The sequence below is a fragment of the Pezoporus occidentalis genome, unplaced genomic scaffold (assembly GCF_034315485.1).
Source record: "Pezoporus occidentalis ecotype Australia unplaced genomic scaffold, CSIRO_AGI_Poc_V1 ctg46, whole genome shotgun sequence".
NCBI classification, from domain to species: domain Eukaryota; kingdom Metazoa; phylum Chordata; class Aves; order Psittaciformes; family Psittacidae; genus Pezoporus; species Pezoporus occidentalis.
In genome coordinates, this window is record NW_026915791.1 from 4,336,667 (window position 1) to 4,364,017 (window position 27,351).

The window sequence follows — 27,351 nt, forward strand, 5'->3', positions numbered from 1 at the left end:
TGTTACCACCTGACCTTCTGATAAGATGTTTCACAGGTACCACTAGTAAGTGTTTTTTTCCTTTTTATTTCAATTTGAGAGCTGTAAATGGAATTAACTTCTGTGTTGTTTGCACTAAATTTGTTTACTCTTAGCATGAGTGAAAGTTCAGAGACTGTTCTAAGTAGGTCATATCTGCACTCACAGCAAAAATCAAAGAACACCCTGTAAAGCAACTTCTGAGGGAGTGAACTATAGTTATTACTTGAGCTTCTAGACTACACGTGAGATGTGTGTATATAAGTTCTTTATTCTCTGGTTCACTTTCCATCCTTGAAGTAAACTCAAAAGACTATTTCAACATCTCTCTATTATAAATGCTCTAGAACTGTGTTCTGCTCAGGCTGGTACTATTCCTAAGTTACTCTTGGGCCAGAAGTCTGAACTACAAGAGCTAGATTGTACCATACTCCTTGTAGGCTGTAATATTTTTGTCGAACTTATTTTTCCACAAACTTTAATCTATAGCAGATTGGTTATGAGGGATATTAAAATGTTTGGTGCAGAAAGAATCTGTATAGTGATAATGAAAAGGCAGCAGTAGCAAATAGTCTAATAGAGTGACTGTTTGACTCCCAACGTCCGTGGTCTAGCAATACTTGTAATTATTAAATAGTATGGAGCATGGCATGTCACTACCAGATACCACTTCTTAATGAATAAGCAGATAAATCCTGTCTGCCTTAAAGTGTAATTGGATCTCAGTTAACATTACAGGTTTACTTATGTGAGTGCTTTCTAGGAACAGATCTGCTGTAGGCTGGCAAGAGTCCTAATTCATTTTCATTTGCCAGTGTTGATAGTTTCCCATGGTAACTGTTGTTTTTTGCCTTTCCAGATGTGTTTGCATTTATTGTACATATGCCATGCATTCTTGTGGATTTCTTGGTCCAGTGTTTTGCTACTTCTGTCCTTGGATGTCTTGGGCGGTATTGCTGCTGCTGTCTTTCTGCAGAGGCTGGGTAGAGGGAATTCGTGCTGTTAATGTTTTTAACCTTGTATTTCTTCTATTTGAAGAAGAGAACCTAAAAATACTTACACTGGATTTGCACATTCTGTATAGATCTTTATATAGTAGTTCAGGTACAGAAGGAAGATGGTTTGGGAGAGTTGTGTTTACAGGTCATTGAGAATGCAAGAAGGGTATTTAAAAACACCCTGTATTCTTTGTATACAGATATAACAATATTGCTCCAATTTTTACCTAGCTTATGTTTAATACTGTGAGTCTGATTTACCTTCATTGTCTGCTATCAGGGGAGCTGTGTTCACATCAGTGGATCTTCATTGTGCTCTTACGTATGCGGTTAAGGTTGTGCCTCTGTTCACTGCTTACCTTTTTCAGACATGTGGTCTGTGCTGTAATTTCTTTTTTGTTGGTTCTCACCACATGGTTGGGGTTTACTAACCATACAGCAGGTTTATCTAAAGCAATAGATTGTAATAAATGTTGTGAACCGGTGTGCGTTTCAGTCATTGCGCAGTTAAGCTTCTCTGGGCTGCTGTAGATTTCTTTTTATCTATTAGTCCTCCATTTCTCCTGGAATTCAGACCCAGTGCAGGGCATACCAGTATCACTCCTGCTTTAATATTTGTCAATCAAATGAGGCCATGTCATATGAAGACTGTCATCACTTCTCAGCTTTGGTTTTAAAATCTGCAAGTTTATAGTATGCTTGTGAATACTCTCAAAATCCTACTAAAACCACTTTTGTATTCTTGCTTTGAATAATGTTTTTGAAAATCTTATGCCATTAAATATGTACTTATTGGAGAACACTGTAATTACTGATAATTTTTTTGAGTGGTGGTGTGCTGTTTTGGGGTGGGAGGGATGCTGAGCTCTGTGATTAAATCGAGAAGTGTTTTGATTCACAGGTCTTTCAGTTGCTTGAATTGTAGGTTGTAGAATAGCGTTGGTAGTATAATATAGATCTTCAGTTTTCCTATTTATAGAAGCATGAGATTCCAGTACTGAAGAAGAATCTTTTGTCTTCATGTTGAACAGTCAAGTATATTGGTATTTATGGAGAAAACCAATCCACCAACTCCCCTCTGCTGCCCAGTTGAAACCTTGATAGCATCCTTCCGAAACTTAATATCATCTAATTTTGCACTGCATCTTGTCTCTCCTCTTAGTGCTGCTAATGGGAGCAAAAGGGGTCCCTTGTGATATCTGTGCCCATTTTAAGTACTGTATAGTATAGTTAGTGATGGTGTCATTTGTTTATGATGCTGACAAAAAAAAAATGAAATACAGATGTACATCTACCTTTACCACTGTGGGGTTGCTAATCCAAGTGGAAGTAAAGTTACCAGGAATGAAGCCATCTTTGTTACCTCACAAACAGGTCATGTTTTGATGCCAATCTGCTTGCTTGTTTTCTTAGTCTGATGGAAAATGACAAAACCAAGTAGCTTCTCTAGTTATTAAGTTGTCTGTTGACAGTGTCTAGGTGGATAACACTGCACACAAACACTGTTTGCTAACAGATGATACGTTGACTATGAAACAATTCTTAAGCATATGTTCTAAAGAGCTTTCAGTTTTTCTTGAGAGAGAAATTCAAGAGCAATTCTGTAAACATGAGATCTCTGTGCTGAGATTTAAGTGGGAGAAAACAGGAAAAGGCAGGTAAGTCTGATTTTAAATGCAATTGGACATACACTGTATAAAATGCAGACTTTCTATGCTGCCTATAATAAACTGTTCAGAATAGGTGTGATTTCTCCATGTTAGCTTGCTGTGTGAAGCTGTCTCAATTTTCCTGTGCTATGTATCAAGCTATATATTAGATTAAATAAATCCAGTTTACGGTTCTGGAAGTTTTCAAGGATAAATAAAACCTAATACGACAGTCCTTCACTTCCAATGCTGGGTATGTAGAAATGCAAAGGACTTGTCTTTTCAGTCCATTGTCTACTATACTGCTTACTCTTACATAAGAGCTTTACAGCAGTTGCTGGCTGTTTTGCAATGGTATTGTGTGCTTTTTGCCTGCGCATTGGCTCTCAAGTCTGTGAATTGACTAACTAGTACTGACTTGTTTGTGTTGCAAATGCAGGTGCCTGTGCTTTTACTAATTTTCTTAAATCCTGATCTAGTGACTGACACTAATGACAGGAAATGATTAATGAATGGGACCTTGCTGAGAATGTGTCACGTTCTAATGCTTGCGTGGGGCTGGTGACGTGCTGCATCACTGGCTTTTGTACATTCTCTGCCACTTTATAATTGTTGAAAAACCTGAGTTTGTTTTTCAGTCTGCTCCCTCAGTTTAAGCTCTTTAATGAAAAGCTTCAGACAAGACAACTGTGAGCAGCTGTTAATAAACTGATCACTTCCAATAAAACAAATTCCTTTACTACTTATTTTTAAGGCCCAGGAAGACTCATAAAGAATCTTCCCTCTCTGTTGTACAGTTTTTCAAGACCTGTGTTGGAAGAATCACGACTGTGCTACATGGAAATGAGAATAAAGGGGGGACTTGTGCAGGCTGCTCACATAGCGAGAAGTTAAACATGGTGGTGAATCAATATTCTCTGAGGCATCCTAATACAGCCCAAATTGTTTTATCTCCCCTCAGGCCTTTCTGAAACTTGTCTGAATAGCTACAGTCGATGAGGAGTTTGGCTTTGCTTCAGGATTGTAAGATGGGAATTTCTTTCTGTTTGAAAGTACTCTTTTTAGGGTATGCTAAAACTCTGAAAGGGTTTAAAATGGCCAAAGTCTAAGATGAGGTTGCTGCTACTCTTAAACTAAATTTGGACTGGGGGTTTTGAGGTTGTGGCTTGATCATGGAGCAGTGCTTCCTCCTGCCGAGGGCTCCCCAGTTGGGTGCTGCTTTGCTGCCCTTATCTTTTACCTGTGTTTGGAAACCCTGGCAGCGAGGTTTTGAAGTGTGTTGTCAAGTGCAGGCCACACCTCTGCTTCCCACAGCTGGAGCACAGCCTAGTCCTGCCCAAGACTTCAGACCGAGCCTGTTGCGGGCAGCCCTTCGCAGCTGCGTGTCGGGGGACTCTTCATTCCCTATCACTTCCCTGTCTCAGGTTTTCTGTGGCGACGACGGGACACATTCCCCATGTTCCATGAGGTGCTGCGGGGCACGATTCCACCCAGAGTCCTGCCTTTTCTGGCAGCTGTGCTTTTCCAAAGGAAGGAGAGGAAGGAGACTGGGTTTTACCACAGGCGGGTAAGACAGCATTCCTCAGCTGATGTGTCCAGCAGTGACTTCTGCTACTGCACGTGTGGAAAACTGATCCTGCATTTCTGCAGGACTTGATCAAAAAGTTTAGGGGAGAATTTTGAGTGAGAATAATGCTAATGGAGATCTCATTTTTGATTAAATTCAGAATCTGTGTGAGGCAGAGCAGGTCTCTGTTTCCTTGACTTTTTGGGGAATAGATTTAAGCTGATGCCAACTATTATTTTTTTTGTGTGGGGGGTGAGTCCAAAATACTGCACTTTTTATCAGCAGAGACAAAACAGTGTTTGTGTTTCCTTGGAAGATATCCTTGATTACCATTCCCCTTCCTTTCTGCTTTCTACCTTATCCCATGGAGCTTAATGATCTAAAATAGGCAAAGATTAATGATGATGTCACCCCCTGTTCATAATGCTGACCAACCACATTAGATAAAGGGGTTTCGCTGTGTTTGCCTTTTAATTGGTAATCATTCCACTGTATAAAATGGTATGGCCAATAACCTTGGGTTTGAATTACACCAAGTGTTTGTGAAGGAGTCTCTGCCTAGGAGATCAGATCTGTTATCTGATGACCTGTTCTCTCCCACCCCCCCCAAAATCTACAACTTCAAATTGGGGTGACCATTAAATGTCACAGATAAATGTCCTCTCTACAGTTCTTGCTGTGTGATAAAGATCGTCTTACTGACTTTCTTTTAAATGTTGTTTAGTAGTTGGGAAATTGGGCTGCAAGAGACTAATGTTAGTCTGATGTGATTTCCATTAACCCGTAAACCACTGAATGTGATATTTCCCCTTAGGTGCTCACTATGGAAATAAATAGAAATTCAATATGGCTTAGCCTAGTTGTGCTGCCTGGTAGGGAGAGATTTTGTATTGAGTGAGGCATGGGGCAGCAGATCACCCTTTCGTCTTTGTAGGTGAATTGAATGTAATCGGATCTCTTTAATTTCTGAAGTTCAGTCTTAGTTTCACACACTAAAGACAAACAACAATAAACCAGGAACAAGCTCAGTGTTTGCCACTGCTGTTGTGATACTGAGCTGTTAGCACTGTGCAGATCACCTGACTGATTCTAAACCTAGCCCTCCCTAAGATCATGGTTCTTAGGGCTGGGTCTGTGGTCTCCTCTCATGTCTATGGGTGCACACTTCTGGGGAAGAAGGGGAATTGCAAGTGGTGCCAAAGAAAGCCAGGAGTTTGCTTTTGGGTTTAAAAGCAAACTTGCAAGACTTTAGCCACAAGGAAGGGAATTATGGGTAGCAGTGTTTACTTGGGAGCAGGAACAAGCTGGGAAGAAAGTGCTCCCTTGGTAAACCGGACATTTCTTTGAGCTACCCGGTTTGCTTGGTAGCTGTGAACATGAAGGAAAATATGGCTTAGAAGTTACATTTTTATTTGCTGTTGACAGCGTTTCTGTAATGAAACAGACATGCTTATGGTGAGTCCTCTGCATCCACTGAGAGATGTGGAGTGGATCCTATAGCACTTGCATCCCACTCTAAGGGCAGGTATTCTGGGCTATCTGAGGGTACAGGGTAGAGACTACTGGGATAGCCTGTTCTGCAGTTGCTTGCTGCTGTGTTAACACCTTCAGTTTAGATGAAAGATACAGTTAGCAGGGTTGAGTATGTGAACATTCACTCTTGTACCCTCATTTAAAGACCTTGAGGTTTTGGGGTTTGTTTTTTTGCCTCAAATGCCCTCTCCTGAGCTCTGGAAAAGGGGCAATTCTGAAAAATCATTAAACGACAAAGTAGGAATTGGTTGCTTGCACTGTTGCATGCATTGGTATGTTGTCATGTGCACTGGTATAGGCAGATCTGTTATTATTTATTGCTTATTTCCCGTACAGATTTGCCTGCCTTTTCCTTGATGGGTTTGTATAGAGCATATCTGATACTTTCTTGCTTCATTAGTCTGCAAGGTTCACCTTGGAACATGTTATGACCTTGCTGTGCCTTGGCTAAAAGAAAATAGGAGAGGCACGTAAGAAGGTTCTGGCATGACTGATTGCACAGACTTGGGAGCACAGTGCAATGTCTGTTGTGTTACATGCCTTTACATTTTCCACACCCTGATCATAATTTGTCCTCAGCTGTGTAATGACTGACTGCAAATCAAAGGTTGTTAGAGACCTTTGGAAAAGACTTTCTTTTGAACATGTGACTATATGTTGACAGATGCTGTATTGTAAAAGGATATGCTATCTTCAGGGTGTTCTGTGTTTCCTCTGCTAATAGTGTCTGAGTTCCAGGTGATAGTCGGGCTCCATGAGTGAAGATTGCTTTGACAGCAGTGGGGGTGTGATGTGGCTCATTTCTCAACGATCTGAAGAGTTGCAGCACCTTTAGGAAGTTGCCAAGATTAATATATGCAATCTTGAATTTCTGTCTGTAGGCCATTGCCCAACTCAATGAGGTAGAAAGGAGGTCAGGCATTGCCTGAGAAACTAGTATCAGTGACTGAACAAAATACGGGTGATTAGGAATGATTAAAAAAAAAGAAAAACTAGAATCTGAAGGATAGAGCTAATGGTGCAACATCTTATTCCTAGAAGCAAGTGGGGGGAAAATGTATGTTCAATATGTTGATGTTGCCCTTTAAGAGTAATAGTAGTATAATTGGAGTTTATTTGCACAAATTTAATTTGGCACCCATGTGTGAGGTATCTGACAATGAATGTAATTTTTACCCTTTGCTTGTTGGTTAGGGTGGGTGGTACTCAGTGCACAGATGTTTAGTGTACTATGTATGTCATGGTTTTATTTTGTTGCTCAAACCCTGTTTTGCAAAAGGTGGCAAGTATGCTTAAGTGATAGGGAAAATTCCACAAGTATATGACTGCTTAACAAACATAGTATGCTTCCGCTTATCAGATAAAGAATACTGAAAAGAGTTTGACAGTCCAGGGTTCATTTGTTTCATTGAGATCCTAGCTAGTGATATGTAGGGCCTGTGTTTTTATGTAATGTTTGGCAGTCTGCCCCATTTTGTTGTAAGTGAAAATCCTGCTGAATTCAGCTGCAGGTGAATATTGACTGTATCTTGAAATCAGACTCTGGTCTCAAGCCAATCATTTAGAAAATAATGAAAGTGAAGTAGCAACCACTTACAAAAAGCATTTTGAAATGGGAGTTAAGAATACAAGAAATTTTTAGCTGGCCAGGATTGTGTCATAGCCGATGGAAATGAGGCAGAATCCCATTCAGGTCATAAGCTTTAGACAATTACTTCTGTGCAGTCTCAGCACTACATCCCTTCAAGCTGTTTTCTCTTGGCTTCCGCTGCCCTCCCCCAGCTTGTCCTTCATGATATTCTAGGATTCTCTCAGACTATTTTTCTTTCCTCTTCACATCTGGGCATCTAGATACTAATATTGCTTTCCAAAAATATCTTCCTGGAAGCTTTCAAGAGCAAGGATTGCATTTTGGTCTCTGCTGGTAAAGTGATGTGCACATTTAGAGTGCTGATACCAGCAACATTCCAGAATGAAAAGCAATTTAAGGTCTGCCTTTTGCTCAAACTGCCAGGAAGTATGTGTTTTTACAAGAAAGTGGGTTTTTCCTCCTTGTAAACAGCATGTGCTTTCTATGTCTTTAGACCATGCTGTTAATATTCTTGCCATGTCTGCTATTACTCAAGCATGCATGTGCCCTTGGCAAGTAGTCTTAAACTAGCCAAGGCATGATTAAAATTATTTGAGCAGCTTCAGTATCTGTTTATACTTCAGCAGGAATGAATTAGTGAAGCCAAATTAATCTATAATTAGAGGAAACCCTAAATAAGGACTTATTTTCTGATGTCTGTGAGGAGTTACCCTAAGACATCACTCATGCTGAAAGGGAGTTGAATTTCCTTCTGGACTCCTTTTAGTCTTCCTCCAGGATGCCAGAATTGCTGCCTATGTTCCCATATTGACTCTGGAGACCAGTAACGAGTGGTGTCCCTCAGAGATCAGTGTTGGGACCGGTCTTGTTTAACACCTTCATCACTGACATGGACAGTGGGATTGAGTGCGCCCGCAGCAAATTTGCCGATGACACCAAGCTGTGTGGTTCGGTTGATACACTGGAGGGAAGGAATGCCATCCAGAGGGACCTTGACATGCTTGTGAGGTGGGCTGATGCCAACCTCATGAAGTTTAACCATGCCAAGTGCAAGGTCCTACACTTGGGTTGGAGCAATCCCAGGCACAGCTACAGGTTGGGCAGAGAAGAGATTCAGAGCAGCCCTGCAGAGAAGGACTTGGGGGTGTTGGTCAATGAGAAAATGAACATGAGCCGGCTTCAGTGTGCGCTTGCAGCCCAGAAAGCCAACCGTATCCTGGGCTGCATCAAAAGTAGCGTGACCAGCAGGTCCAAGGAGGTGATCCTGCCCCTCTACTCTGCTCTTGTGAGACCTCACCTGGAGCATTGTGTGCAGTTCTGGTGTCCCCAACATAAAAAGGACATGGAGCTGTTGGAACAAGTCCAGAGGAGGGCCACAAGGATGATCAGGGGACTGGAGCACCTCCCGTATGAAGACAGGCTGAGGAAGTTGGGGCTGTTGAGCCTGGAGAAGAGAAGGCTGCGTGGAGACCTCATAGCAGCCTTCCAGTATCTGAAGGGGGCCTATAGGGATGCTGGGGAGGGACTCTTCATTAGGGACTGTAGTGATAGGACAAGGGGTAACAGGTTCAAACTTAAACAGGGGAAGTTTAGATTGGATATAAGGAGAAAATTCTTTACTGTGGGGGTGGTGAGGCACTGGAATGGGTTGCCCAGGGAGGTTGTGAATGCTCCATGCCTGGCGGTGTTCAAGGCCAGGTTGGACGAGGCCTTGGGTGATATGGTTTAGTGTGAGGTGTCCCTGCCCATGGCAGTGGGGGCTGGAACTAGATGATCTTAAGGTCCTTTCTAACCCTAACTATTCTGTGATTCTATGAATAGCTTATTTTTGGTTGGCTGATGTGATCTATTTCTCTGCACTGATCCTAGTGTAGTTACAGAGCAGGTATTGCTGAGCTTGTTTTTATTTTTGTTTTTTTTTTCAGTGGGAGAAGCACCCTTACTACAACCTAACGGTAAAAGTTCTCCGAGCCAGAAACATCAGGGGTACAGATCTGTGTAAGTATTTAGTAAAGATATTAAGAAAACAGCTGGTTTGTTCAATGTATACAAGTGACACAGGTAGCATTGTTACAGGAACTTCTTATGTATATATAGTGTACTTCTTTTATGTCTGAATAAAGGCTTCTCTTGTAAAGCATTATATATATATTAATAGTTTGATGTGAGGCCAAGCTACAGATTAACTCTGCTACTTTGCAGAACAGTATCAGGTAAGTCCTGCTGATGTTTTCCTTCCTTCTCCTTTACATGTCCTACTATGGCCTGTTCTATATTCCCTTGTCTGGATTCAGCCCTCCAGTCATGGCACATTTCACCCTTGCTCCCACTGAACAGTCTTCTTGCACCTGGAAGTAGCAGTCTTCAGTTCTAGCTTCCAAATGCTTATTTTCTCAGTTGAATTAGCTCTTTCTTTCATGTGCTTGCTATTCTGTTTATGTCATTGAAGCTTTTCAGGAGGTACATGGTTGATTGATTCAAAGGGAAACTGCTTTTGTTCCTGGTTTTGGTAGCATGGTATATACTCCTTTCCTCTTGGTCATCTGTGTTGAGTAAGCCTCCAGGGCATTTGGATCTTTAAAACTCATTTGAGTTTTAATGCCTTCAGATTTAATATAGTACGGTAGTCTGCCTGCCTAAACTTTATATCTGGATTCCAACACTAAACTACAAGAATACCAAATGACTGTTCAAAGAATGGAAAACCCTCTTGAAAGGTTGAGGGCTAGAATCACACTGTAAAGAGAAATTCTTTTTATGGCCTTTCTCTTCAGCTGAAATAACGGATGGTTCCCATACTTGCATTGTTAAGGAGCCTTAACTGGAAGGACAGACCCTGAGGTGATCTGTTGTTTTCAGGAAATGGAAACAGAAAGCTCAGCTCTTGGCCAGACTGGAGGAGGGTATCGCAGTGGTGGATATTGTGTATTTGGATTTTTGTAAGGTTTTTGACACTGTCTTCAATAAGATTCTCATAGAGAAGCTGATGAAGTATGGACTGGAGGAGCAGACAGGGAGAAAAACTGTCTGAATGACAGAGTTCTGAGAGTGGTGATCAGCTGGAAGCCAATAACTAGTGGCATCATCTAAGGGTCAATTCTGTGTCCCCTATTGTTCAATGTCTTCATTAATGATCTGGATGATGGAGCAAAAAGTGTACCACAGTTTTGCAGAAAAGGACCTGGGCGTCTTGTTGGACAGCAAGCTTACCATAAGCAGCAATGTGCCCTTCCTGGAACGAAGGCTAACAGTATCCTGGGTGCATTAGAAGCAGCATTGCCAACAGGACAAGCAAAGTGATCCTCTTTACTCAGCACCCGTGCAGCACTGGTGAGGTTGCATCTGGAGTAGGGTGTCTACTCCAGTAGTTCAGGGCTTTCCACTAGTGAGAGGTACTGAAGCTACTGAAGAGAGTCTTACGAAGGACCAGTAAGGTTGTAAACAGGCTGGAGCATCTCTCATGAGGAAAGGCTGCAGAACAGAAGGCTCAGGGAATCTTACTGATCAAGTATCTGAAAGGAAAGTGTTAAGAAGATGAAGCCAGACTTTTCAGTGGTGCCTGGTGACAGAGCTTTACAAGTCCAGCCTTAAATTTGTACATTTCTATAATGCAGTGAGATCTAGAAAATGAGGAGCTTATAGGAAAGAGTATGTTTGATTGCAGTTGTTCTGATGTCTGTCTCCACACTCTCTGCTCAAGTGTCCAAAGCAGACTGCTATGTGGAACTAAAGCTGCCCACTGCATGTCCTACAGTCTTCCGAACTCGGGTTGTTGACAACTCTGATAACCCAGTATGGAATGAAACTTTCCAGTATCGAATCCATACAGCTGTCAAGGTAAGAAGTGAGCTTTGTGGAGCTGTTTGGTCTATCTGCTCTTGTGCACTGGCTTATATACTTCATTCAAAACCAAGGGATCTTTATTGACCTCAAACCCAGTGTTGCTTGTAAGGTGTCAATCGTCTTCAGTGGTACAAAAAGCTGCTCTATGCATGTCCAGTGATAACCACAGGAGTTTGTTACTGCCCTCTCATGTAAATTGTAGCTAGAATTTTCACAAATGTCCTTGTGATGCAACTCAGGAAAGGGAGGTTATGACACTACCTGGTAGTTTAAGGAAATACCTTGATAAAGCAAGATTCTATCTCAAGTGTAAGCCAAGCCTCAGAAAATCTTTTAGCTGAACACTGTCAACTAGGAGCTTTTTGCTTAACTATGCTGCAAGCCCTGCTGGAAATAGCAAATACTCTTCAGGAGTGGAAAAGGGGAAAGGTATTGATTAATGCTTGTAGTGACAGGACAAGGGGGAATGAGGTTTAAACTTAAACAGGGGAAGTTTAGGTTAGATATAAGGAAGAAGTTTTTTACTGTGAGGGTGGTGAGGCACTGGAATGGGTTGCCCAAGGAAATTCTGAATGCTCCATCCCTGGTAGTGTTCAAGGCCAAGTTGGATGGAGTCTTGGGTGACATGGTTTAGTGTGAGGTGTCCCTGCCCATGGCAGGGGGTTGGAACCAGTTGATCTTAAGGTCCTTTCCAACCCTGACTATTCTATGATTCCATGATTCTAATGCAGAAAATGTCTTTTTCATGCAGCTGCTCAGGGTTGGAGAAGTGTTTCCGTCTTTTCATCTGAGGCTGTTTGGTTCTCTTTGGTTTTAGAACATTCTGGAATTGACACTTTACGATAAGGATGTCCTTGTCAGCGATGAGCTTACATCTATCGTCTTCGATGTAGCGGGCATGAAGTTGGGTCAGCCCCTGCTGCGCACTTTCAAGTTGAACCCTGAGGTTAGTCCCTGGCTTCTTCCCAGGTCAGCTGTGAATAGCTGCAGCTCATCATTACAGAAATCCTGCAGTACATGCTGATGAATTTATCTGTGTTGTAGAAGCCAGAAGGGGAGAAAGCATCAGGAGGTGATGACTCCTGATGCATTTCTGTTTTGTATGGTTTTACTTTTGCCTGAGATGTTTCTAAAATCCCTGGTGATTTGTGTGTGTGTTCCACAGTCTTTGGGATACCCAGCTAAATGAAACTGCTGTCTTTCAGAAGATATTAAAAAACCTTTAAAGGGAATTGATCTTTCAAGAGACTATGGGGGCATAAACTGGGCTTAAAATGAAAGGCACCTTCAGTCAGCAGTAATTGTGTGGACTGCAGGCTGGCTTATATAGTTGGTCGTCAATTTGCAATGAAGAAGATTGTTGCTGTGAATGTTACCTCAATATTTAACAAGTGCAATGCCTAAGAAAAGCTTATTTTCCCTGAGTTATGTTCAGTTACCTTCAACTTCTGCTTCATGTATGTTACACTGGTGCATGAGCTGCTGTCAGTCCTTGTGCACTTGTTTATGGACTTGAGACAAGACAGCTTGGTTTACATAGCTAAAGCCGCATCACTGGTCTGATCTTTTGTAACTCCCTCAAACACATTGCTGCAATAGGTGTGGGGTAAAGGTGAGCTAATGACGTGTTTTCTTGAGAAACTGGGCTTCAGTGCTGTTGGTGTTGGTCAGAAGCAGACTAACTGGTATGCAGTTAGCAGGAAGGTGTTGATCAGTGCCACAGGCACTGTGATTCGTGTTTATGGAAAGAGGCTTAGTAACTCACCTGTTCCCAGTAACTCTATCTTGATTGCCGAATGCTTAAGCCATCTTGATCAGTAATTAAGGAACTGTAAACTTCAGTAAATAGAATCACCCAAATTGGCTTCTACTTCATTATTTTAAGAGCTGCATCAGGTGTGGTATCAGGAATTTACTGTAAGCTATGGTAGGGGATAAGATGGGTGGATCAGTGTCTGTACAAGACAAAGACAGCAATGAGCTAAGAGCAATCTGCTGAAATAAATGGGAGGCAGCACAAAGCCTCATGTAGAAGCTCTTTGCAGAGTTGCTGCTGCAGTAGTACTTAAGTCAGAGGAGACTAATTTTTTTCTCATTAGCAGAGCAATGGATCTGAGACCCAGCTCTCACTGTGTGCACTTGCGTCCTCAAACATAGATGTTGTCTGGTCATATAGGGTATATCTGGGAGGAGAGGAATCTTTAAAGAACAACAGCAAAAGGCATAAATTTTAACCTTCCAAAATTTAACTGGAGCTTTTGTCAAAGCAATAAAAATAATTACTGTAGTTTATTATGGGAAGAAAGCTTAATCTATTGGAAAAACTTCTTATATTCAAAATCAAGGGTCACCTGTATTCAACTTTTATTTTCAAAGGCTAATGAAGAGCTGGATGTAGAGTTTTACTTGGAGAAATGGTGAGTCTTACCTGAAGGGCTGAATGAACCTGTGCTCTGCAGATTTCTTGTTTTAGTTGCTCTTTCTCTGCAGGGACAGTCTTGCCTATAAAAAGGCAAGACAGTTCTTTGTGGTGCTCAGCCATTGGTGAATCAACTCGATCACAAATATCCTTAAAGATCCAGTTACCCAAATTTTTGGGGTGTCAATAAAGAAATAAAATTTTGCTGGATATCGTGGGAATGACAGCACTGCAAAGGAAATTAAGATTTTGCGGATGGGTTACTTAAGAGCGGAAAGCTTTCACAGTTAACCTTGCAGTGTAAACAAATGAATGCTTCATCTTTCTGATAGTCTGTCTAAGCTCAGCTTCTCTCTAGGTTACCCAGATAACTGAGGTGTGGAGACCTTATAGCACACACTTATAGTTGTGGACAAATTTTCTTCAGTATTTTCCCCCCATTGTTCTGTGTAGGGAAATATTCTTGTTAGTGGTCTCACATGCTGAGGGCCTTTCTTCCCCATGCTTATCCTGAAGTAGGATGAAACAAATTTTAAACAATCCTAATGCACATTAAATCTCTTCCTTTCACAGCTCAGATGCCCCTGCAAAGGTACTGACCAATGGAGTCCTTGTGGTGAGTACATGGAAGTCAATTACGTATGTATTGGGATTGACTCCTTCAGAAAGTTTTCAGTACTGAGAGGACAAGAATTGTTGAAATTTCTACTCCTGCTTCCAAATTGTGCCTTTTCTCTCCAGCTGCTGCCTCTCTGGCAGGTTCTGAAGAGGTACTCAAACATGCATGAGAAAAGGTAAACCGACAGAAAAACCCCAGTTGTTGAGACCTTGTAGCTGTGAAGAGCTGGTTGTAAAATACCACAGTTACTGGAATGGGAATGGTGGTTTTGGTTTTGGAACAAGAGCAAACAGTGAAAGAAAACTTGTTCTTTATTTGAAAGATCAAAATAACCCTTGATGTGTTTTTGGCAGCTGTATGCCTACACCTAGTATGGTAGGTGGATTAAGCTTCAACAAAGAAGTGAACTAAAATGTCATAATTGGAGTTAGTTTCTTTTTTTTGTAGGTTCATCCTTGCTTGTCTCTGCAAGGCACTGTCAAGGAAGAGGAAGAACAGCAAGGTAAAGCTACCTGCAGGGTTTGTCAGATCTACTTTTCAGCGGATTTATTCCTTGGGCGAGAAGGGAGACTTGATTCTTTATTTATACACTGCATTTTTATTTACTGACTACAAAACTTATTTCTTAAGTTAATTTTGCATTTATTTTGGTACTAAATGATGCTGGGTCACTTCCAGTGGGTACCAGTCAGGAGAGTTTTTGCTTGTGTTTTTATAGTCTCAGCTGCACTTAACATGTATCTGATTCTCCACATTTATTTAAATGTCTCTTGGAGTCTAAACTTCTTATTCTAATGCACAGGGAGCTGTGAGGTCAAGGTGTCTGTTCCAGGGGCATATCAGAAGCATTTGCGTATTCCTCTGGGACCAGACAACGAGGATTATGGAACCTCATTTGTCTTTCATGTGGATAAAGAAATTTGTCCAGAACTGCAAGTAGAGCTGGAGCAAACCATATCTGTCCTACAGGTAAGCATCTGTGCTGACTGTACAAAGTTTACAGCCCACTTTTGAATAAATCCAGCCTGAATCCAGTGCCTTTTGTTCCATGAAGATGTTGTTAACCATAAATTGGACAGCCTTAATTGGATTACAAGAAGCCCAGGGGCTTCTTCAGATGTTCAGGGATGTCGGTATATTGTACAGGTACCTGTGGATGTCAAAAGCTTGCATTGGAAGCAAGTTTCCTGTGGAATGCCACATGTATGTGGTGCTACGGACCATCTATTCTGAAGGTTACTAATCACTTCCAGATATGCCTCTTTGTTCCAACTTAACACATTGATGTTGTAACTGCTCAGATCAGAATTTCCTAGGCTGAAGGAATGTGTTGTTTTTCTGGCTATGCGTTAGGAATGTAAGAGCAGAGATATTTTTTTTCACTATCACTGCTTTTTACACATTACTGTTTTCTTATTTAAAAAATGAATAAAAATGTCAGACTTTGCATTGGATGTTTGATGTTGGGTAAAGAAGTAAGCTCTTTTTATAAGCATACCCTCCCCACCACTTAAAAATCTGTTCAAATTTGGGATTTAAAAAAACCCTGAATATGCACATGCTTGCTACATGAACACATCTTTACTTTCACTGTTGAGATACTGTATATCAGGTCTTTTCTATTAGGAACTTGTAAAGGACTTGTCACAAAGATTTCTTTAGCTTTCTGTCACTTCAGTTTCTACCTGTACTCATGCAGTGTGTGTCTCATAGGAGCAATTGAATATTCATTGTGATGACTGCTTCCAGTATGGCCTCTGAGATTTTTTGCTTGTGGCAGACAACTATATTAAAGAAACCAAACCACCACCAACAAAATGAAGCTATCTGAGTGACAGAAATAATCCCAATAAAGATCTGCCAAGAAGGGAGCAGGATGATCTTGAGAAGTCTTAGACTTTTGGGAAAGGTTTAGTTATAATACTTTTAAAGATTGTTTGCTGTTTTAATGTATGAAATACAGGTCTTTGATTTTTATCTGGAGAGCTCAAATAACATTTTGTTTTTTAATAGGATGGTATGAATGATATTGAAAAGCATACTACAGTTCTGGGACTGGGGACGGTACCAGTTAATTCACTTCCTATTGGACAAAAAGTTGATAGAATCGTTTCTCTGGGAGAGGTAATGTCAACATTTCAAAACTGTTTTAACATGCTTGGGATAACTTTTCCCCCCTTTGCCTTCAGGCATTTGAAAAGTTAAGCTTCACAAGATTATTAGGAGTCCTGTTTCCTTGGATATCTAGAATGAAACACTGAGATTACTCCGTGCAATTCTTCTAAAAATGTCTTGCAGAATAAGTGATGAAGAGTTCAGCATTTTCCAAAGCAAAAGTCTGTTAGGGTGTGAAAGAAAAATATTGGAAGAGGAAAAACCCAAGAAGATTGCAGAAGACATAATTTTTTTCACTCTGCTCTTTCACTTTCTGTGAAGACTATTGACTATGTCTGAAATGGGTGCAGCAGGAAGTGTTCTAGAGATGTAGTTTTGTGGGTGAAACTGCTGTTTTGGTTAGTATCAAGTGACCCTGCTCATGTCATAACCTCTAGTTAGTAATTCCACCTATGTAGTTACTGTCAATTACAAGATGTGTTCTCTTTTCACAGGGACAAAGTTTGAATATGAGTTTTAAAGCGGAAGAGAGGTGAGTGGGAACCTCCGACCTCTAAAAACAAGGAAAGGGTTTTATTCTCATAGCAAAGGAGCAGAGTAATTCTCCCACTGTTCTGGGGAGTTCTGTTGCCTGCGCTGTTCTCTTGGGATAGATTCAGGAAAAATACATGGTTATTTTTCTTCTGAAGGCTGTGGCTCTTCACTAGGCAGATGTCAACTGGATTGGTGTCAGCCTTGCTGAAATCTGAACAAATGTTGTGTTCCTAATGTAGAACAGCTGATGTTGTAAATATTGAGTAGCTTTATTAGGTTCAGATTGTTTTGAGAGTATGTGCAGTGCTGTAGGAAAGGACATATCAGTGTGTGAAGAGTTGGACCTGTGAAATAGAGGAAGTTATAAGGAAAGAATAAGGCACAAAACCAAGCAGTTGGCTAGTAAATTGACAGGGTCCTTTGGTACTTAGTCATTAACTGAAGATCCTGCTTCCCTCTTACATACTCATAGCATGTTTATTGGCATTCAGTTGTCCCCTTCTGCCTCTTAAGTTCAGAAACCCTAATCACTTCCTCTCATTTCTCCATTCATGTCAATACAGTGATCTCAGTTGCGCTTCATGCAATTTTCTTCACCCACTAAGAATCTTTTCTTTTTTTGTGAAGTTCTTTGAAGCTTAATTGGAATACTGTTTGACACAAACCTTGCATTTCGACATTAAGGGAGAAATACAACAGGGAGAAGTTTCATTTTGAATTCTAAAATCTGTTGTTACAAAATAGCTGGTCTACACTAACATTTGCATGAAGACTTGGATCCAATGATTCAGATCAGCACCTAGATTGTGTGTTCATGGAAATTGTTTTTCCCTGGTAATTACAAATGCTCCAAAACTTCAGGTTTTTTTGGTCTTTATTTCTATTTCAGCAGTTGGGATCTTGATATACGCCTGGGTTTTGACCTCTGTAAAGAGGAGAGAGAATTTTTGGAAAAAAGGAAGGCAATAGTTTCTGAAGCACTGAGGAAGACTCTTCACTTAAAAGAATCCCCTTCAAAAGATGAGGTATTAGTTGCTTATTTGAGGACACTGTTACATCTGCTTAGCCTGGTACTTTGCTCTGTGATTTTCTTGGATGCTCTTGTAAGGGTGATTGCCTTTTTTGTTCTGATGTGTCTATTGTATGGCATACGAGTAAATGCATAGTAACAGATATGCATAACAGTTTCAGGAGGTGACTGTCCCTGAGATGACACTGTTATGGTTTATATTTTTATATTTTTATTTCAATTACAAGGTAGAGAAAGGAGCTCTGAAATGACTTGAAATGTAAATAGGAATAGATATTTTTATCTCTTATTTTTGTAAGAGTGAGACTTAAATGGGATTATTTCTGTTATTTGTTGGCAATTCAAAAGTCTGTGGTTGTGACTACTGTCTGCAGGTTCCAGTTGTAGCAGTGGTGGGGTCTGGAGGTGGCATGAGAGCACTGACATCGTTCTATGGCAGTCTTGCTGGGCTTCAGCAGCTGGGCCTTTTGGATGCTGCAATATATCTGTGTGGGATTTCTGGCTCTACTTGGTAAGTGTTGATTCCAGAAGATTATAAGTGAATATGGTAGTATTGATATAAAATAAGGCCAAAATTGCATTTGTGCCTTCCATAAACAGAGAACGCAGTCAAGTATTTTATTAGTTCTCACCTGTGAGTTCTAACAGGGATCCTAAAGAGTCTAAGAGATTCATTATCAGTCCTAACCCATACAACTACTGACTGAATTTATGAATCTGCTGCTTTTGTAAGCCTGGAAATTGAGTATTAAAATGTATTGCCTGAATAAAACTGCTGTGTGTTCCTCCAGAGCCCTGGCTTCAAAAATTTCCCCCATTTTCCTGCTCTTGCCAAGAAGACAGCTGAGGTGGTGCAAATCAGTGAAAGCATGTCCACATGGACCACTGTGTCACCACCTTCCAAAATGTTGTATATGGCTGAATAGAGGAATAGTACTGGCTTGCCTTTGGTGGATTGGAGTAATGTGCTGAAGACTTAGACATGGCTAGAATTTTTCAGTAGCTCAGTTTCTGGGTTTTGAGATGAAATCATCCCTCATAATAAGCACACATTGTTTTCATGAAATGATTTAACTGAGGAGTTGTGCAACCTGATAGTGTAATCCTCCCTTCCAGAGCTTTGTGTGTTAAATTAACTCCTGTGCACTTAGCATTCTTCCACTAACTTTGTGATTTGGCCAGCCCCTTTTGATTCAGGCACACTTCCAAACAAACGCAAGCATCTGTTTATGTGGATAGCCAATAGTCCAAACTAGTTTCTCCTTTAATTAGACCTGTGTTCTATTGCTGTATGTAGTAGCACCCTTGCTGCCAGCCAGTCTCTCAGGCTTGCTAGAGCTTGGAGTTAACTCACATTTATGAACTGCTAACATGTGTGCTAGCATATGATGCTTGGAACATCCTATAAAGGTAGGTAAGCAATCGGGATGAAGTTGTTCTAAAGATGTCGGGGTTTTCAGCAGCTTTTAGAGTTCCAAGATCCATTATTATAGTCTTGTCTTTTTTAATGATGTTTTACCTTTTAGCTAGACTTCATCTTTTTGTTCAATCACTTCAGCGCTAATTATAACTAGCTAAAACTGTTGTTTACATTAGGGTCATTATTACTGACAACACGAATATATGCATTTTCAGGTGTTTATCGACACTGTATCAAGACCCTGAATGGTCACAGAAAAACCTTCAAGATGCAATCAGGAGAGCCCAGGCTATGGTGTCCAGCAGCAAAGCAGGGGCATTTTCCCCAGATCGACTGAAATACTATTTCCAGGAGCTGAAAGCAATGGAGATCAGTGGACGGAAAGTTTCCTTTACAGATTTGTGGGGCCTTATTGTGGAGTACTTCCTACAACAGAAGGTAAAAGAGTTCAGGCTTGGATGTGTATTGCTGTTTGTTTTCCAGGTGGCCCAATCATAGAAGGCCACCAAATCTGTCAGGCACAGTTTGCCCTTAGTGAAGCCATGTAAGCAACAGCTTCAAATTAATCAAAGTATGGGTACAAATTTATCTGACTAAAGTCTGCTTCTCCATCCTTGCTTGTGACCAGGAAGATCCATCAAAGCTCTCTGATCAGCAAGAAGCAGTGAAATGGGCCCAGAACCCCTATCCTATCTATGCAGCTGTCAATGTGAGACCCAGTATTAGTAGTGTTGACTTTGCAGGTACGAACATGGTAAATTTACTTCTGTTGGTTAATATCCATAAATTCCTTTCATCTATCCGGTTCCTTGGCCAGTGAGTAGCTGGCAACAGGAAATGTGCCTCAAGCAGAGTTGGTAGTGCAAGAGGCAACAGGATTCTGCTTGGCAGGGAGTTACCATCCTGATCACAAATGGCTTCATCATGGCTTTAACAGAGAAATGAGATTCTGGCTGCTCCAGCAGAGTTTGCCTAGACAGTGCCTGAGATTTTCAGGAGCTGAGAGTGGAGATTCTGAAAATACATAAGTCTGTGTCTGAATCAGTGAATTCAAATAATTAGGTGACCTACTTTCTTTTGTAGTCTCAGTCAGTTTGTGTAGGATTCATGTAAAATGATGGATTTGCCACCTTGTACCACGCATCATTAAAATTGGTGTTTAGCAGCTTTCATTCTTACTGGTTACACAGTTATGGTAAAAAATGAGAGTGAGTTCTGGTCCAGGTCACTTGAAACTTTAAATATGATGCAAGAAGTAAAGATAGATATAGTGAGACAGGAACACAAACACTTGTGTTCATCTGTGTACCATTGTGGGACTTTTTTGTTTTGTTCTGGAGGAGTCCGTGTTTATGATGATGAATTTGATTTGTAAGTATTTGTGGAAAGCTTTCAAGCATGAGGGGACACTTTGATAAGCAGACAATGAAGTTTGACACAGTGGGCCAATCGGGTTTTCAAGGCAGTATTGTAGTAGTTTCTGAGAGATGGAAAGTAGTTTGAAGAAGGGCTAAGGAAAGCGGAGTAGCTTCCATCTGTGGTGGAATAGGGAATGATCAGAATGGTTTGAAGTGGAAGTAAAATAGGTTATTTCTGCAGTAACAAAGCTAAGATGGAGCAAGATGCAACATCCTTCCACTCCCTGAGGCCAGAAAGAAAGGAGGTTGTATTTAGTCAGTGATAGCCTGTACAAGAGTGTTTATTAATCCTGTGTAAGATAGAGTTTCACTGAGAGGAGTGGCAGGGAAATCCACAGTGAAGGTGAAAAGTGGAGGGAAAGTCCTTTCTGTCTGTCTTCTCTGAACAGAAATCAAATGAGTATTTTTACCTACGTTTACTCTGAGATGGGTAAATACCTGGTTGGCTTGTTCTTAGAATGGTGTGAGTTCACTCCCTATGAAGTTGGGTTTCGCAAATATGGAGCTTTTGTCCGAACAGAGGACTTTGACAGTGAGTTCTTCATGGGACGGCTCATCCAGAAACGTCCAGAACCTAGGATTTGCTTTCTACAAGGTATGATCTTACAATAATGAATAAAATGGGGAGATGGAAAGGAGCTACTCTGCTTTTGGGACTCATCAACTTAAACACATGCATTTTCATCCTTTCCTAAAGAATTTGAAGAAGGGAAAAATGTCAGATCTTTCTCCAAAGGTTTAGGTGTAGGTTCATAGTTTTGCAGTCTGATGCCCTGAGTCTGCAAGCTGTGTGGTTCAGTTGATACACTGGAGGGAAGGAATGCCATCCAGAGGGACCTCAACACACTTGTGGGGTGGGCTGATGCCAACCTCATGAAGTTTAACCATGCCAAGGTCCTACAGCTGGGTCAGAGCAATCCCAGGCACAGCTACAGGTTGGGCAGAGAAGAGATTCAGAGCAGCCCTGTGGAGAAGGACTTGGGGGTGTTGGTCAATGAGAAAATGAACATGAGCTGGCTTCAGTGTGTGCTTGCAGCCCAGAAAGCCAACCTTATCCTGGGCTGCATCAAAAGGAGCGTGATCAGCAGGTCGAAGGAGGTGATCCTGCCCCTCTACTCTGCTCTCGTGAGACCTCACCTGGAGTATTGTGTGCAGTTCTGGTGTCCTCAACATAAGAAAGGACATGGAACTGTTGGAACAAGTCCAGAGGAGGCCACGAGGATGATCAGGGGACTGGAGCACCTCCCATATGAAGATAGGCTGAGAAAGTTGGGGCTGTTGAGCCTGGAGAAGAGAAGGCTGCGTGGAGACCTCATAGCAGCCTTCCGGTATCTGAAGGAGCCCTGTAAGAATACTGAGAAGAGACTCTTCATTAGGGACTGTAGTGATAGGACAAGGGGTAACGGGTTAAAACTTAAACAGGGGAAGTTTAGATTGGATATAAGGAGGAAGTTCTTTACTGTAAGGGTGGTGAGGCACTGGAATGGGTTGCCCAGGGAGGTTGTGAATGCTCCATGCCTGGCAGTGTTCAAGGCCAGGTTGGACGAGGCCTTGGGTGATATGGTTTAATGTGAGGTGTCCCTGCCCATGTCAGGGGGGTTGGAACTTGATGATCTTAAGGTCCTTTCCAACCCTAAGTATTCTATGATTCTATGATTCATTGATGAACTGCCTGTCAAGAACTTCTGCTTTAGGTCTTCTGATTTTCTTGCCACTTTTACCCTGCTAGTAGAAGAGCTTTCCTCTTGGAGAAATTTTTGCATTATACTATTACATCAGAATTTGTCACATGATTAACTCAAAGGTTTAAACTCAAACATCGCATCTTAAAATAGCGGGGGTTAAATGAGAAGTCTCTTCTGTACAAATGGCAGGCGAATTACAGGTCTTTAGGTTACACTATGAAAAGTGTTTTGAATATTAAATTCTTCTATATTTTTCCTGCAGGAATGTGGGGCAGTGCCTTTGCTGCAAGCCTAGATGATATCTGCCTGAAGGTGGTTGGTATAGGACTGGGCTTTCTAGATTCTTTCAAAGATGTTATCAAAGTTGTAGGTAAGAACATACATTAAAATAGTAGGGTTTTTCAAATGATTCCTAGTTTTAGAATGATGACTTAAATGGTATGACTCAAAAATGTGCTGTGTGGTTTTCAAGATTAGCGTAAGCATGGTTTTGGGCAAATCTCCTGTGTATCCTTCCTTTTCACATATAGCAAAGAGAGTAGTTCCAGTTTTTCAGTACACTTTCTCTTCCTCCTTTTTTAAATTCTGTATCTGACTTCGACTGTAAGTTTGGGCTAGTTCTGGAAGCTGTCTTAAGCACAGTCATGAGGAGAGGAAGACTAAAGGCTGGACTGCTAAGCAGAAGGTGGAAAATAAGTTTTCAGTGCCCTCCTTGGCCTGATTTTTGTAATCTTGGTTAAGATGGTTGTATGTTTATGCGTTGTTCTCCATTGTTTCTCCATTCTCCTAGCAGTGAAAAAGAAGTTTATTAAAAGCTAAGATGTTCAGGTGCATGTTATAGCCTTATAGTAAGTAGTAGGGGGAGAGTTTTTTTCTTCTCTGCTTTTGCAGCCCTAGTTTTGCCCCCCCCCCCGTTTTTGTTGTTGCTACTGTAAATACTACTGTGGGTATATGGCTGTCATCTTATGAGATGGAAGTGGTTGTCACTTGGTAACAAGGGTTTCTTTGTGGGTGTCTGAAATTAGCATGAGCAATGAGTTGTGAGCAATCCTATTCCCTTTAAAAAGGGAAGGTAAATTATCCATCTATAGGGCATGCAGCTCATTTAAATTTCATTACAATACTTTTATTAGAGGACAAATTCAGCCTTAGGACACCTGGTTAAATATTGTAGAGAAAAGTATAACTGAAATGTTGGAGCTGGGCAAGTATTTTGTATGTCTTCTGCATCCTTCTGTGGCTTCTGCAGATGACTGCCGAAGGTTCCATTTCCGTGATCCAACACGATTGAAGACTCGCTTGGTTATACCTGGGGGCCCCTTGTTACAAATCTTAGAGGATTTCTTCAAGTCCCGGGTCACATGTGGAGAAACCTTCAACTTCATGCAGGGACTGTATCTTCATAAGGATTATGTTAACGTCAAGAAATTTGTGGCTTGGAGAGGTAAACGAGTCTGCATGTATCTGGGGTATAAAATAGTGTGTTATGATTCTGGAACAGTTGATGTTACAGAACAGAAGTGAGCTTTGTTCCACTGAAGTCAGGGAATTTACCTCTTCTTACAGCGTAGCAAAAAAATTGATCCACTATGTATGTTCTCTCATATAAGGCAAGCTCATCAACAGCCTTTACAGGTTGGATTCAAATGAACATGCATGTAGGAATGTCTTTTTTTCTTCTTACAGCCCCAGCATAAGCTTTTTTTGTTGCTTGTACCTAGGGGTGTGTAATGAATCATTATAGTTACTTGTGTTACTTGGAGTGTCTTTCAGGCACTCATCTGGATGCATTTCCGAACCAGCTGACCCCAATGGAAGAGAGCTTGTATTTAGTAGATGGTGGCTTTTCTATCAACTCTCCCTTTCCTTTGGTACTTCAGCCAGAGAGGGATGTGGATGTTATCTTATCATTCAATTATTCCTGGGAAGCTCCATTTGAGGTGAGAGATGAGCATTATTACATGAAAATGAAAGCACAGAATCATATTCACAGTGGCAGCAGATGAGTTGATGCTGAATACAAATAGTAACGAAAGAATGTATTAAAATAAATCTATGTTTTTGACTGTGAATGTCATGAGGAGATGGAAAGCAACAACTGTAGTAAGATTCAAAGCTTTTCAGAAGTCTAAATAAATTGTTACCTAAAATAGAGTAATTATTTAGCTCATATAATCTCTGTTACTTAGATGTATACTTCTAATGGAAAAGTAGCTATCTTTGTTTTTCTTCATGCAAACAATTTCCTGTATGTACAAGTGTTTAAGTGCAGAAAAGTCAAGGTGAGTATATTCAGAGTAATAAAACAGAAAAAGTTTTGTTTGAAAACTGCTGTTTGGTAGCAGTTCTCAGTTCTGTCCATTATTTTATTTATTTATATTTTTACATCAAAAGGCTCTTTTCCTTTGGAAATTGCTGGTATTGCATCAAAATCATTTCAGTTCTTTGACAACAGGTTTTAGAATTGACTCAGAAATACTGTGAGGAGCGGGAAATTCCTTTTCCAAAAATCAAATGGAGTGAGGAAGACGAAAAGCAGCCAAAAGAGTGTTACATGTTTGTGGATGATGATAATCCAAAGGCTCCAATTGTGCTCCATTTCCCACTGGTGAATGACACCTTCCAGAAATACAAAGCTCCAGGTAAGGGAGCTGTACATTAAAGAGTTTTTTTACAGTCCTTCGGGCTTTCTGATGGGGACAATTCAGTGGGCTCAGTGTCTCTCCTTTCTTTCTTGTTAGTATTACCCTGTATTGACTGAATTATTACTTTAAGGCAGGATCACCCAGTGCTGGGCTTGACCATGGCTCAAGACTACTGTTCCTATAATAGCAACAAGCAAAAGTGTTTTTAGCAATTTACTTTCATGTTCATCTTTCAAGACTGGTATTTAAATGTAAGTGGCAGGGTGCTGAAAACAGGAGTTATATTTTGAAGGGTATATACCATCCTCCACAGGTCACTCATAAACTCACAATGTTTAGTGTCTTGTATTTTAGTGTAGAACGGCACTTCCAGGAAGAATTGAGTTTTGTATTTCCTGTTTTGAGCGTGACTTTCATGAATGCACTAAACCATTTATCACAATGAAAATATATTTTAGACCTGTGTTTTGTAGTCTGGTGGAAGTAGAAAGTATCATAATACTTTACCTTCAGCTTCCAAGCATTTTGGGTCCTGAAGGAACAGGAATCTCTGAGGAGGAGCTTTGGGAAAAAGTTAAGGTTCACCAGAGTTATCTGTGCTATTCTCCTTGCAGAATCCAAGTAAAATGAGTCTACCAGTTCTGGCTTTTTGGGGGTTTGTTTTTTTTGTTTGTTTTTGTTTTTTTTGTTTGTTTTTTTTTTGTGTGTGTGGTTTGTTTGTTTGTTTTTAAATTATTATTAGTTTATTTATTTTCTTGCTGCAGGAGTTGAGCGTGAGTCAGAAGAGGAGAAATCCTTTGGTGACTTCGTTATTGAGTCAAAAGATTCTCCTTACCGTACCCTAAATTTCACCTTTGAGCCACATCATTTCAACAGGTTGGTGGAAGTGAATCGCTACAATGTTCTGAACAGTAAGGACACTCTCTTCAAAGCCCTAAACCTGGCTCTGCAAAGGAGAAAGTTGAAGTAAGTCATCAATACATCAAACACGTGAGCAGCTTCCATAGCTGAGGATACAGATGGGCTGCAGTGTATGAAAGCTGTGTGGCTCAAGACAGAATATGGAAAACTAATAGCTGGAAACTGTCTTCTTGTGAATGGAATGGCACATGCGACACTGAAAATTCACTCCAGATAACAGATGCTTCTATGAAAACCTGAAGGGATGTACAATACAATGTGGATGTAGCTTCATTATGTGGTGAAGAGCAGGGAATTGCCTAGTCCAGTACCTCATCTTACAGTGCCTTATGTCAAATGACTGGAGATATCTATTCCGATAGTTCAAGCATAAGGATAATGATCTTCCAAACTCCACTGAGTGGAGCACCTCTTTCTGTCAAAGTTGTGGCAGTGTTTGAGGAAACACTGATTTCTTCTGTATCTTTATCTCACTTGCTCTTTCAACCTTACTCCATGAATGTTTACAATTTACATCATCTGGCAAGGAACTCCACAGATTGTATCTATGTACTGGGAGATGAAATGTGTCCTTTTGCTTCCAACTTGCTACTGGCTGATGCCCATGTACTTTCAAGACTGCGCAGTCATTAACTGCTTTCCGTTTTTGCTGTTCATGCTTTCAAAGAGCTCTGTGGTATTTCCTTTATACCTTTCTCAAGGATTACAATGGTTTTTAGGCTCCCAGAAGTTCAGTATAGAGTACCTTACTTCAGTAACTGTTTTGAGGAATTAATAGTTCCCTTTTATATATTTAACCATTAAAGACACATCATGGGATTGTGTTGCTTCTTCCTACAGTTTGATCATCACATTTAATGAAACTTGCTGTCTCATCTCTTTCTAAGAGGAACTGAGGCTTTTTTGAAGAGTCTGAATTAGATATTTTTTCCTTATACTAGGCATGCAATTCAGCCAGACCTTTCTTCAAGGAATCTCTCTGTGTGTATATATTTTAGAAACATCAATGTTCAAGGTAAACACACCTCGTGAATGTGAATAATGTCAGATGCTGCTGTGCTGTGGGATGGAATTCACCTCACTTGGCATAAAGCACAGAGAAAAATACCGAATTATGCAGTTGAAAAATATCCAGTATCTAAAAGGGAAGCAAACAAACACTTCATTTTTGTGGCTTTTACATTGAGCTGAAAGTATTGATTCTGTATTTGAAAACCGGAGATGGGAAATTTGTCTTTTCTGGAATGATGTAAAGGCTTAAAAATAGGCATGATTCTTGATCTTTTTTATATGTTTCTCTTTCAATAAATAGCAGTTTTGCTAACGTGCTTGTCAAGATTCTTCTT

At 40.7% G+C, this 27,351-nt stretch overlaps 1 protein-coding gene across 5 annotated transcripts; it reads left to right on the forward strand.

The window, feature by feature from the left end:
• Positions 1-40: 40 nt before the first annotated feature.
• On the forward strand, positions 41-27,351 carry PLA2G4F (phospholipase A2 group IVF). 5 transcript variants are annotated; one of them, XM_062635705.1, is made up of 20 exons: positions 41-4,232; positions 9,282-9,354; positions 11,057-11,193; positions 12,017-12,145; positions 13,576-13,616; positions 14,192-14,234; positions 14,685-14,739; positions 15,040-15,206; positions 16,251-16,361; positions 16,847-16,884; positions 17,776-17,911; positions 18,291-18,427; positions 19,552-19,774; positions 19,965-20,079; positions 21,212-21,349; positions 22,702-22,809; positions 23,689-23,883; positions 24,213-24,379; positions 24,895-25,081; positions 25,849-27,351. In XM_062635705.1, the coding sequence occupies exons 1-20, from the start codon at positions 4,122-4,124 to the stop codon at positions 26,052-26,054; spliced, it is 2,517 nt and encodes an 838-aa protein (XP_062491689.1). In that variant the 5' UTR covers positions 41-4,121; the 3' UTR covers positions 26,055-27,351. The 5 variants fall into 5 exon arrangements, with proteins under 5 accessions (XP_062491689.1, XP_062491690.1, XP_062491691.1 ...); XM_062635706.1 differs by having other exon boundaries at positions 17,779-17,911; XM_062635707.1 differs by lacking the exon at positions 25,849-27,351 and having other exon boundaries at positions 24,881-25,037.